This window comes from Zosterops lateralis (assembly GCF_965231275.1).
Source record: "Zosterops lateralis genome assembly, chromosome: 15".
In the NCBI taxonomy this organism is placed as follows: domain Eukaryota; kingdom Metazoa; phylum Chordata; class Aves; order Passeriformes; family Zosteropidae; genus Zosterops; species Zosterops lateralis.
The window spans coordinates 8,233,496-8,245,980 of NC_139775.1; the positions used below are offsets into that span (position 1 = coordinate 8,233,496).

At 47.6% G+C, this 12,485-nt stretch overlaps 2 protein-coding genes across 2 annotated transcripts; both read left to right on the forward strand.

Annotated features, from left to right (window-relative positions):
• The first annotated feature begins 889 nt into the window (after positions 1 to 889).
• On the forward strand, positions 890 to 6,998 carry ARL6IP1 (ARL6 interacting reticulophagy regulator 1). Its single transcript, XM_083872158.1, has 6 exons — positions 890 to 979; positions 2,532 to 2,665; positions 3,864 to 3,983; positions 4,862 to 4,979; positions 5,626 to 5,710; positions 5,932 to 6,998. The coding sequence occupies exons 1-6, from the start codon at positions 944 to 946 to the stop codon at positions 6,048 to 6,050; spliced, it is 612 nt and encodes a 203-aa protein (XP_083728284.1). The 5' UTR covers positions 890 to 943; the 3' UTR covers positions 6,051 to 6,998.
• A 545-nt stretch (positions 6,999 to 7,543) lies between these two features.
• Positions 7,544 to 12,126, forward strand: RPS15A (ribosomal protein S15a). The gene is made up of 5 exons (XM_083872794.1): positions 7,544 to 7,610; positions 8,712 to 8,849; positions 9,294 to 9,373; positions 10,767 to 10,852; positions 11,991 to 12,126. Exons 2-5 carry the CDS (start codon positions 8,717 to 8,719, stop codon positions 12,082 to 12,084), a joined length of 393 nt encoding a protein of 130 aa, XP_083728920.1. The 5' UTR covers positions 7,544 to 7,610; positions 8,712 to 8,716; the 3' UTR covers positions 12,085 to 12,126.
• Positions 12,127 to 12,485: the final 359 nt, after the last annotated feature.

Below are 12,485 nucleotides of genomic sequence, written 5' to 3' on the forward strand. Positions count from 1 at the left end.
TTTTCTTTGTTCTCATTATAACCTTGTGTTGCATTGATCACGCTCATTAACACACGTGCCTGAAGCATTTAGAAAGCTGAGTCAGAAACAATATTTATATCCCAATGCCTTTCTCCTGTATTTATTCCCATGCTGCCACAAGTCCTGAAGGAAATAAAACACATCGCTGGGCTTTGATGTCACCAACAGAATTTGCCCAGTGCCGAGCACAGATGAGGCCACACGGCGGGTGTTGTGTCCTGTTCAGAGCCCCTCGGTTCTGAAAGGACATTGAGGGGCTGGAACAAGGCCAGAGCAGGGCCCTGGAGCTGGGGAAGGGGCTGGAGCACAGGTGTGATGACCAGCCGAGGGACTGGGGGTGTTTATTCGGGAGAAAAGGAGGCTCAGGGGTGACCTTAAGAAGCTGGGAAAAAGGAGGCTCTGCTCCGCTCCCAGGAAACAAGTGACAGGACAAGGGGGACATAGTCTTAAGCTGAGCCTGGGGAGGTTTAGGTTGGACATTAGGAAGAATTTCTTCACAGGGTGATAAGATATTGGAACGGGCGGTACAGGGAGGTGGCAGAGTTACTGTCCCCGGAGGTGTTTTAAGCAAAGATTCGATGTGTGTCACACAGCGTCATGGCGCAGTTGACAGAGTGGTGTTCGGTGGCAGGCTGGGCTCAGAGGTCTTTCCCAGCGCAGCCCATGCTGTGGGTGTTTTTTGCGGCGTTTCCGCCCCTTACCCGGGGCCGGGCACCGCTCCCGACGCCGCCTCAGCCGCACTGCGGTGCGCGAGGGGGGCGCGCGCACGCCCCTCGCTGTTCGAATCCCAGCGGCCAATCAGCGGCCGGCGGGGCGCCGGGGCTGGCCAATCACAGCGCTCAGGCGGCCCGCGGAGGCTATAAAAGGCGGCGGCGAGGCATGGTGAGGGAGGGCGTGGCCGGCGGTGCGGGAGCGGCGCAAGATGGCGGAGGGTGACAACAACAGCGTCTACCAGCTGGTGAGGGCGGGCGGGCCAGGGCCAGGACTGGCGGCCGCTCGGGCCTGCTGGGGGCGGCGGAGCCAGGCCCGCCCTGCCCCGCTCTGTCCTACCCGCAGCGGTGGTGCGGCCGGCGAGGGCCGCTCGGCCCCGCGCTGTGTGACGCGGTTTGGCTGCGGGGGGTTCGCTGTGGGAGCGGCGCGGGGCCGCGCGGGGCGGCGGCTGCGGGGACAGGCCCGGGGCGCGGGGGCGGCGGCTGCGCTGGGGCTCGCGGGCCTCAGCCCCCGCCGGCGCTTGTCGTTGCCTTATCTGCGGGGGTTACCCCGGCTGTGTCAGTCCGCGTGTGTCTGTCTGTGTGTGTGCAGCCTCCCGCTGCGGGACCCAACGCCGCAGCGATACGGGAGAGCGGCAGGCGTTGGTGATTAGCTTAACTAAACGGGCTGAGATAGGCTTGAATAGTTAAACAAACGCAAGGGTATATGTGGAATTATGCCTCAATTGGTAAGCGGCTGCCCTGGGAAATGGGAAAAATCGCTGTAAAAAACCTGTGAGGGGGCAGAGGCTGGAAGCGTTTGAGCGCTGCGGTGCTGCACACCCGGGCTGGGCACGGGGAACAGCTCCAAGAGCTCAGAGCTTGGGGGGAGGTTCCAGAGTTTGTAGACAGTCCACGGAGCTGTCTCCTTGTTATTCTAGTTTGTGTCAGAGTTCTCACTGGGATTAAGTGTAGCATATAGCTGAGAGTGAAACCTGTTCTGTTACCTCTGCACTGCAGACGTGCCTGTCTTCATGGCTTTTCACCTCTGACTGCTCGGGCAGCAGTCGGTTCTTTTCACCGTTTACCTGAGTTTTGTAATCTCTGAGATGCCGTCTCCCACTGACGGGAAACTGTTAAGCTCTGTTAAATGTGGAACACCTCAGGTGAACTGCTTAACAAGCTGATGGCAGCACAGGTCCTCCTTGCAGGAGAGGTGCAGGGAGGAATGTAGGAATCACGTAGGAAGTGGAGTTTAAAAGGCTGTCTCGGGGACAGCTTGTGGGAAAATTTGCTGTCCAAATGTGATCAGTTGGATAATTTTACTGTGGATATCTTTATCCATCTCCTTCATAAACTGGCATAAACAGCAGCTAGAAAGCTTCAGTTTAATCTGGTAGAGTTGTCCTGGAAAATACATTTATTTTAAAATAGTTCTCAAATTACAGTTTTCTAGTTATTGACACTGAAAACTTGAGAGGCTTTAGTTAGGCTTTAAAACCTGACTATCTAATTTGGGGGGATGGGGTGTGGTAAATGGGAGATCAGGGGAAAACACCTTGGCAGAATCTGGGAGGAGGTATTGTTTGGCCTATATGTGCTGCTAAGGATCTTGACTATTTAATCATCCTCATAACGTCACTACTACAATGTCTTAGTACAGAACTGACATTCTTATTGCTAATTTAATTACTCATAAAGATTTGTGGCTGGGATCTTTAATTGTCACACTGGGGTATTTTTTTTTTTTTTAGCTATTTCAATGTGGGATTTGTTTTGATACTCTGGTTAGTAAATGAGTTTTCCTCTCTTTTTGTGTAGGCTGCTGAAACTTCAAGCTTGGAAGAGCAGTTGCAAGGATGGGGAGAAGTGATTTTGATGACTGATAAAGTTCTTCGCTGGGAGCGAGCCTGGTTTCCTCTGGCACTGATGAGTGTTGTTTCCTTTTCTTTCCTGTAAGTACTTTCTGGAGGGAGCCTGCAGCATCATTGCATCTTCATGGTACCAAACCTATTAAGAAAATTAGCAGGACATCTGGAGAAGCCTAATAGAAAGGCTTTTACTCCAGGTCATTTCTTAAAACGTATGTGAACTTTATTGGAAGTTAAAAACAAAAGTAGTGAAAATAGGAAGTAACACGAGTCACATCCTGCTCAGTGTGGTTTCTGCAAAAGCTGCTTGCCAGCAGTAGTTGCTGATGTTTTTACTGTGCTCAGCTGAATGTTCTTCAGTGGTGCATTCACATTCTGCCCTCATTCTTTGCACCCTGTTACTTAGTCAGACCTCATGGTCTCCTTCGGCTTCCCCCCCACACCAACAGGAATATTCTTACAGAAAACTTGTTTCCATAGGGCAAAATATCCTATTCTGCCTCTTTGCTGTGGTGTTTAGGATAAGTTCAATTTTTTTTGCAAAACAATTTTTTTTTTTAATATTATCTATCATGTGTTTTGAGAAAGGGGAGAAGGGAAGACTGCAGGTAACTTCCAGTGAGCAAGGTGGGAGGATGTTTCCTGTCTGATTGGAGGTGCTGGAGGCACTTGGATGTGCCTTTATGTGACATAGTAGTAAAGATGACCTGAGTGCCTTGCACAGACACCTCTTAGTGCCAGCTGTGCAGTTTGCCAGTTGTATCAGACACTTGGGAGATCATCTGGTTCTTATCAGTTGCCCTTGTGCTGTGTTTGGGTGATGGCAGACTGAATATGGAAAATGCAGCACTGCTTCAAGTGGAGATTGATGGCCTCTTGTCCAGAACAGGTTTGGCTGGCTCTCCCAGGAGAGACAGAGCAAATGACAACCTCTAATGGATCTGAGTTCTGTGACTTGAGCAACAAAATTAGAGCTTTTACACTGGTTATTTCATGTGTTCACTCACTCATCCTCATCCTTCAATCAGTGTTAAAATCACTGTGTGTCAATTTCTGAGAGAATAATAATGATGAATTTTTACTTCTACTGAACTTTGTACCTTATTTGCTTGTAGCATATTCTTATCTGGTATATTAAGAGAAAAAGGCATTTTTTGTCATTTTTTGGAGGTTAGTCAAGAGAATAGGTCTACTGTTGGAAGCTCTGAGCTAGTCTGAAGAAGTCACCAAGCATGTCTAGTATTTAACAGTTTGAGTACTCAGAAATATTTTCTTTCTACAGGATGATCTACTACTTGGACCCATCAGTTCTCTCAGGTGTCTCCTGTTTCGTTATGTTCCTCTGTTTGGCTGATTACCTGGTTCCTGCTCTTGCTCCTCGAATCTTTGGCTCTAATAAGTGGTGAGGAAAGCTTCAATTGAAACAATTTCTTGAGTGTAATTATGATCTTTACCAAAATGGGTATCTGATTTGCAGATATCAAATGGTTACTTTGTAGAGTCATTGGAGTGAGAAATCAGCAATCTCTATAATACATGAAGTGAGGACAGTAGCAACATACTCTTCATTCTTTTTCTGGAAGATAACTGCTACAACATACTTTTATTGTTCCTTTTCTTCTGGAAAAAACAGATTTTTTTTTTTTTAAGAAGTAGGCACTTTGTTTACTTTCCATTAAGCATGCTAGTTAGTTCTGCTAGACTAGTTTTTAGTAATTAATGGATAATAGATACTAAGAAGTAAAATTATGTGGAAGAGTATTGATTGTATGTTTGGAAAGAGGCAGTAGTAAGTGTGATAAAAAAGAGACTAATGCAGAGGGTATGAATTTGATTGTGATTGAAGCAAAATTGAAAAAAGGCGAGGCTTGTATAAAAGCAATAACTTGAAGAAGAACCCAATTTGAACAAAATTTTCAGTTAAAGGTGAATTTTAGTGTATCTACTTTAGGATGACTAATGTATAAATGTTCTTATGTAGATATGCATTATTTGTGTGTATCACACTGGTATCAGATTAGGGTCAGTAGACTTTGGCTTGAATGTGGTTGCTCTTTAGGAGTCAATTTACAGGAAAATTACAGAGTCAGCATGCAGGAAAATTACATGAGCACTTCCACTGCAGTGCTCAATAAGGTGTCAAACTAAGTAAAGCAAATGCCAGGATAAGCATTGCGTATATTTTTACTGCTGGAAAAATGCCATGGGAGATTTTTTTAAAATTTTAAATTAAATCTTGAATTCTTATTTCTGGCTTTTTTCCCCTCCCTTTAATAAAAGGACCACGGAACAGCAGCAAAGATTCCATGAGATTTGCAGAAATTTGGTGAAGTCTCGTCGCCGTATTGTTGGCTGGTGGAAGCGCCTCTTCACTCTGAAGGAAGAAAAGCCTAAAATGGTATTGAGTTCTAGGAATTAATCTCTGTTGTTTTGAGGTTTTGTCTGATTTAGCTTTGTGTGATGTATTCTGGCAAGGCACATGCCTGAATGAACTGGTATTCCAGACAAACAACAGGGAGTTCAGGCTGTGACTTGATACTGGTCACACATTTATTGAGACCTGGAGTGGTAAGATACAAGACTTAAAAACTTGCAGTTCTGTGCAGTTTAGGAGCATACCCTTGATGATAAATAAAGGAAGACTGGATTTCTCTGGATAGGTAAATTTTTGTAAACAAACTGTTTCCAGTGTGCACAAAGTGTCCAAAGAACTGGGTCTTTAGTAGTGTGTCAGCTGGTACATAAGCTACTGAGCCACTCTCCCAAAAACTGCTTTGGGAGCAGCACTGAGGATGGCACAGTCTGGCACTAAGGGATATCTGGGCAAAAAAGAATGTGCCCCCTGTCCAGCTGATGGTGTGGAAATGAGAGAGAATAAACAATTGCAGATCCTATAATCTCAGTTTTCACAGCCTGTACACAGGTATCACGTGTGGAAGAGCCAGATAACTTCCATTACTTTTAAATGTTGAAATATTACCTAATACTGAAGGGAAGGGAGAATCCCCAACAGGTCTGTGCTAACTCTCCCTTTTCACTTTTAGTACTTCATGACCATGCTCTTCACTCTTGCCGTGGTTGCCTGGATTGGACAGCAGGTTCACAATCTCTTTCTGACCTATCTTATTGGTAAGTGTGGGCATGCAAAACAACTCTTTTTAGCTGTCTGAAATGGATTGAGACTGGTAGAAGCAATTTTTGATTAAATGTGGTGGGGTGTTTTTGTTGCAGGGTTGTGCTTTTCTCTTTTCAAGCAAGTAATGGGGCTTAAGGGGGAAGCAAAGAATTGCAGTGTGACAGAAGCTTGTTAAGGGAGTATTAATTCTTTTTTTTCTCCCTCTCCTCTCTAGTAAGCTTCTTGTTACTGTTTCCTGGACTAAACCAACATGGGATCATCACAAAGTACATTGGAATGGCAAAAAGGGAGATCAACAAACTCCTCAAGCACAAGGAAAAGAAAAATGAATGAAGACTTAACTGCTATTCACTCTAGTAAAAGGTTTCCCTGGGAACAGTTTTGAGAATTAATGTATAATTAAGACAATAGAAGTTGTACTGCTCACTCACTTTTTTTTTTAATTGGCTCCCTGATGAAGTGAAAAAGTCACTCCAGCAACTGCTGTGGGTCTGTCTCTTGCTGTGCTGAGTAGGGTTCTGCAGCTGATCCTGTCTGAGGGATCCTCTCCTTTGATGTGTGGAGCTTGTTAAGTGTCTTCATCAAACTAAGAGACCCTGCATAAGTACCCGGACAGCAGAGCTGAAATGCCTGATAGTACTTCTGTAACTGTGTTAGTTTTGCTGATCATTAATTGTGGCTGCGGCAAGTGTGAGAGGCAGTTCTGAAGGCTGATGCTTCGTGGAGGCTTGTTACTACTGATCCTTGTGGCAGGAGGACAATTAGCTGAGTGAGAATGGCCATGGCTGAGGGTGCACATCTAAAATGCGGGCAGGAGGTGGTTCCATTGTCTCACTGAATTTGTTTGCTTCTTTTGGCTGTGTGTGCCTGAGAATGTGTTGAGTAGGGGTCTGGAATATATAAATTTGTAGTTCAGTTTATTTAGCTGTAGTGTAAACTCATTGCACTGAGACTGTAGAAAATGAGTGAAGGTGTGTGTAACCTTAACAGCTGATTGTTCTGGAAACTGCTGTTGTCATGGAGCCTTGTAGCACGTTTGGTTTTATGAATGTTTGTCTGTATACAAAATCACCCTGAATTTGCTGAGTTTGATTCTGTAAATAAGCCTGAATTGTTTGTGCTTTTCTATGATCTCTCCCTCCTTTTTTAAAACTGACCTTTTTTTTCTTTTAAAAGCTAAAACCTGTGTTAATGTTTTCAAAGTTTACTGTTTTAAAATGAACTCTCTTCAGTGTCTGTTGTAACTGTTGAATAGGTAAATACAGACTAAAGAGAAACTTCTTGAAGACTTGTTCCTTGTCAAATGTACAGAAAAGGGTGTCAATGCATTCTTCAGTGACGCAGGAGCTCTGGGAAGGGTTGAGGAAGTGCCGTGCTGAACTGGCACAGCCTGTCTATGGGGGAGATCCTGGATGTGTGAATCCCAGCGGGGACACGGTGCAGTGTCCCCGAGCTGTGTTCTGAGAGTCGGGGAATACACTGACACCGGGTTCGGTGCTGCATGTCTGCTGTCACAGCCCCTTTGCCGTGTGCCCCTTTGGAGTTCGAACTCAGTAGAGACATAGCCCATCCATCAGCCGGGGTTTGCTCAGCGCGGCCCCCTGTCCCCGTGTCGCCGCTCCGCTGTCCTGGCCCGGGGCTCAGTAGAGCAGCGGCGCGCTCTGCCCGGCGGAGCGCAGCTTTTTGTCCCTCGCGCCCCGCCCTATGCGCGCGAAGCGTCCCCGTTCCTATGGAAGCCGGGCGGCGGCGTCGCTCCGGAAGTGCGGCTCGCGGCCTCGGCCAATGGGGAGGGCCAGGCTTGCGACGCGAAGTCTCGCGATATCTCCCCCCGCCGCTGGCCCTCCCATCACCCCGCGCGGCCCAGGTTCTTCCTTTTCCGCCATCGCGCTCTCGGTGAGTGGGGCCGGAGCCGCGGTCGCGCCGCATCCGTCCCGTCCCGGCGCCATCCCCGCCCCGCGCCCGCCCCGCCCGCGCCGCCGGGGGCAGCGGGCGCCGCCCTATCCGCCTGGCCCGGTTTGAGCCGCCGGCACCGGCCCTGGCGCCGTCCGGAGCCCCCGGAATGCGGGGTGGGGGGCAGCACCTCCCGCCCGTGGCCCCGCGCTCCGCGGCGATGGGCGGCGGGAAGCCGGGGCGGCGGCCGGGCCCCAGCCGGAGCTGTGCGGAGCTGGGCCAGGCAGGGCGCGGGGCAGTCGCGGAGCTGGTGCACCGCAGGGCGTGCGGATCGTGCGGCGAGGCCGGGGAGGAGGTAGCGGAGCGCGGGGAAGCGGGCGCGGTCGGGGCCCGGAGAGGAGGCGGCCCCGGCGCGGGGGGCTGGCGGCTCTCGCCGGGGGCGGGAGTTGGCTCGCGCGGTGTTGGTATCGCGGTGGTGAAAGTCCTCGTGTGCCACCGGATCTGTGCCAGTGCCCGGGGCAGGGACACCTTTGGGGACGGTGCTCTGTCGGAGAGGGCTGGCAGTGCCAAGTCATGCCCGCCGTGCTGGGGGTGCTCCGAGGCTCCTTTCCGCGAGCATCAGAGAGCTGCTGCCGGGTTTCCTTTCCGAAGTGTTGTGTTTGTGCATCCTGCAGGATTTTTGCAGCTCAGTCACCCGAGCAGCATCTGTTAATATATTACCACGTAGGATCTAATTAGTGCACAGGATTAGTACCGTGCAGTTGGGTTTTAATTGGGTTTTAGGGCCAAACTGATTTACCTTTGGAGATGTCACATGGCTGACATGGTGTCTGGAGGGTGGTTTTGAAATCCTGTGTGTGCTTTGATAAAGCCAAATTTAACTGTGTCAGATTCCCTGACGTGTTGTGGTAGTGGTGACTCTCCTTGATCACAGCTGAGCGTGCGACTGGGTTCGCTTATTCAGCTTGAGAGCGCTTTTTAAAGCTTAACGCAACTTCCTGTCAGCGTTGGATTTTTTAGATGTAAAGTTAGCTTTGAGAGAAGCTCTGCTGAGTGTGTGTGTGTGCCGAGGAGCCGGTGCAGTAACCACTGCCCTCCCTGCAGGCACCATGGTGCGGATGAACGTTCTGGCCGATGCTCTCAAAAGCATCAACAACGCAGAGAAGCGCGGGAAGCGCCAGGTGCTCATCCGGCCGTGCTCCAAGGTGATCGTCCGCTTCCTCACCGTCATGATGAAGCACGGTGAGTGCCGGCCCTGCTCCCCGCGGGGCTCTGGGGGTGCTGCCCCAAAAGTGTCACCTTTTGGTTCTGTGATGGAAGATGCTTTGCCAGAAGATGCTTCCTGTTTGTGGTTGAAAAAGATGGGGGATTCTGGAATAATTAAGATGGTCAGAGTTTGACTTCAGATCACAAACTTGTTCCACATCATACAGAGGAAGGAGTAACTAAGTTTGGGAGGTGAATGGTAACTCTGTTCGTTTAAATTTCTACTTTGAAAGTGTTTCAAAACATCAGAATTTTGGGTAGAGTAGTTGCCATGCGGCTGCTTTGTATGTTAGCATGAAGAAACAACTGGTAAAAGAAGTGAATCCAGGAAGTTGAAGTAGTTTGGTGCACCAAATAGTTGATTAGTTGTGTGTTTGTAGCTGAGTGTTACACATGTCTGTGTCTGCTGGTCTCCTGCAGGTTACATCGGTGAATTCGAGATAATTGATGACCACAGAGCTGGGAAAATTGTTGTCAACCTCACAGGCAGACTCAACAAGGTACGATTTGTCTTCCTGAATTCAGTTCTCTAAAGAGGTCTCTAAATCAGATTTTTTTTTAATTTTATGTTTGTTGCTCCATTTCTAAAAGAACTGCTTGTAAAGAAGGTGGGATTTGAATCTGTGTACATAAGAGTAGCATGGATGTTATCAGTTAAAAGGGTGGTTAATTTGTCTGGATTCAGACTGGTATGGGTCACTAATTACATTTCTTTTAAAGTCTGAATAAGACACTCTTTTGGGGAAGTCTGCTTGCAAGTGCTGTGTATTTCTCTTCAAAGGCTCTCTGGGTACCCCGTGCTTTCTCAGTTTCTTTGATATTTAAGCTATCTGGCAGACTTGTCTTAAGAGATAGGACCTGAGTCGGTTTCCAGTTGGTGTTTGATACCTGCAGATGTGGAGAAGCCAAACCTTTCTCCTGCTGCCAGGTGGGCTTTGCTTGTAGTGAAGGAAAGTTGAATGTTACATGAATTGGTGCTTGTGAAGTTCCTGGGGCATATGAGGCATTCGTGTGTGTTTTGGAATTTTTTAAATGCTTATGTCTCAAACTACTGAGCTGTGCAGTTCTGTGGTGACTTGCTGTGCATCATTGTTTACAGTTTAGCTCTTTGGGTGAGAGTTGACTCTTCAGTAAAGAAATAAAAAAAACCTACTTGGTCAGAATATGTTGGGGGCTGTCCTGATGATGAATAAATATACCATGTGAAAATTGCATGAGTGCATAAGGCAGATAGTCCTGACACCCCCAAATTACTGTAGTAATTACAGTGTTATGTGTCTGTAATAAAAGTGATGTAGGTCAGGTTTGAGGGTAGTGTTCCTTGAACTCTTCCAGGATGTTTTTGTAATGGGTCTTCCAGGCTAGTGGATATAATGTTTCTCTCAGTCATTGCAATAAGGGAACAGTTGCTGAGTTCAGAAAAATGTGCATAGTGCAGGAAGAAGGTGTGCTTCTGGTTTGGTGTTGGATAGTTGTTAATAATTGGAGCCAGTGAGGTAACTGGTGGTGGTGCTGGTGGTCTTGGTCACTAATACAATTACCTTGAAAATTCCAATAACTTCTAGGCATGATAATTTCTTCCTGGTTAAAATCTACACGGGGTTCTTTTGCTAACTCTGTGGTGGTTAGAAGTAGAATATCCCTGAGCAATCCCAGGAATTTTGCTGATGTTAGAGCATGCTTTTGTGCTCCCCCAGGTGTGGGCATTACTTGGGTGGTGTAGCTTCAGCAGCAGTTTAAGGCTGTTGAGGTGAGGAGAGGCTGAGGAAGTAATGGGTGTGGAGTTTCTGGGTTGGAGGAAGCACTTGGTGAAATCCTTCAGGCAGGGAGCTGGGATCATACTTGTGCAAATCCATAAAGTTCTTCAGTTTGTAATGGAATCCTCTTTTACAGTGTGGTGTAATCAGTCCCAGATTTGATGTGCAGCTGAAGGATTTGGAAAAGTGGCAGAACAACCTGCTGCCTTCCCGTCAGTTTGGGTGAGTACAAGGAAGGGTCAAACGTGTGTTGTGTGTAAAAATGTTACACTCACAAGCTGCTTGAGTTAGACTCACCTGGACCTTTCCTCTGATCAGCCTGGAATTAAATTCCAGTCTAAAAATCCATCCTCCATATAAATGCCCTTTTAAACCAGTTTTAAAAGGGCAGTGCTAAGCAAGGATCTGTTTCTGCTTAGCTTTGGTAAAATTAATGGAAAATACGACTTCTGTCATACTTGTTTCATTTTTATAAGTGGCCATTTTTAAATGGAGGAGGAGTAATGTAAGTTACCAGGTCAGTGGAAGTAGATTGTACTACTTGAATTCACATGTGCAGGTTAATCAGATATAAAGCCATGAGGGACTTGGAGCCTCTGTTAAAGGAATCTCCACAGCACAGGAAATTTTAATATTATGCAGTGTATTTTTTTTCCCCCACAAAGTGTATGGAATCAAGAGCTGTAAATCCCAGTGCTCCAGGATGGCAGAGCTGGAAGAGCCTCCAGGGCCTCAGCCAGTCTGTCCTATCAAAGGAAGGATTAACAGTTCTGTGCTGTTTCTCTTCTCCAGCAGTAACTCCTGCTCCAGCTGGCCCTGTGTGGCTGCTCTGTGTTGCCATTGGGAGTTTTAAGAGTATTTATTTATAGAGAGGTGGGAGCAGAGGTTCTCAGACATGGGGCTGTGTGTGTGAGGTGTGTTGGTGATGCAGGTGTTGGCATCAGCAGTGACAGCTCCGCCCTGCCCCAGGCAGTGAGGCACAGATCCCAGTTGGGGAACTGTCTGGCACTGCCACCTCTGCCTGCACTGGGGAGCAGCATCTCTGCAGGGTAGAAATGGACTTGGTCTAGAAACCTTGGAGTCCCTGCTGCTGCAGCAGCTGGACAGGGACTGCCCAGTGGGAATATGCAAGGGAAGAGGCAGATAGTTGGAGAACAGGAGTCTGTCAGTGTCCTGTGTGTGCTGCAGAGCTGTGCTCGTGAGAGGAGCTGCTTTTGTGCTGTTGATGATGAGACCTTCCTGTGTTGGGTCTGTTCTTACAGGAACAGGCCTTGCTGTTGTAACAGATGAAGTTGGTGCTGTCAGCTCTGCAGCAGCCTGGAACAGGGAAATAAACTGAACATTTGCTCTCTCTTGGCAGGTATATTGTACTGACAACCTCAGCTGGCATCATGGACCATGAGGAGGCGAGACGAAAACACACAGGAGGCAAAATCCTGGGATTCTTTTTCTAAAACTTGTAAAAAAAGAGGATACTAATAAATTGTTCAAATGGACTCTGGTGTTTCCAGTTGGTATTTTAATGACTTCGAACACTGCCTGTGATAGTAGTGCTTGTAACAGCTCTTCAATAGTGCTCAAGTTCCAGCTTCACTTGAAATGATGTTTGGGTTCCACACCATCCCTGGTCACAATTCTATTTCTGTTAATGATATGATGTACTTCTAAAAATAACCACTGGAGTGGCAGTTTGGGGTCACTGTACAGGAGATGCTCAGCAGGGGAGCTCTGATGCTAAACTGCTGCTAATCCCAGCTGTCCTGCATGGGCTCACCTCACAGGTGGTCAGTACTTGTGTCTCCACAGTTACCTGTGTGCCATTCTAGAGTTTCACCTTTTTTTGGCTCAATAATAG

Bases quoted from the DNA above. Each gene is read 5' to 3' on its own strand.
- ARL6IP1 (XM_083872158.1), top strand. From the start codon at position 944: ATGGCGGAGGGTGACAACAACAGCGTCTACCAGCTG. The intron at 4,980-5,625 runs GTATTGAGTTCT...TTTCACTTTTAG, and splicing joins AGGAAGAAAAGCCTAAAATG to TACTTCATGACCATGCTCTT. The intron at 5,711-5,931 runs GTAAGTGTGGGC...TCTCCTCTCTAG, and splicing joins CTTTCTGACCTATCTTATTG to TAAGCTTCTTGTTACTGTTT.
- RPS15A (XM_083872794.1), top strand. From the start codon at position 8,717: ATGGTGCGGATGAACGTTCTGGCCGATGCTCTCAAAAGCATCAACAAC. The intron at 8,850-9,293 runs GTGAGTGCCGGC...GGTCTCCTGCAG, and splicing joins CACCGTCATGATGAAGCACG to GTTACATCGGTGAATTCGAG. The intron at 10,853-11,990 runs GTGAGTACAAGG...CTCTCTTGGCAG, and splicing joins CTGCCTTCCCGTCAGTTTGG to GTATATTGTACTGACAACCT.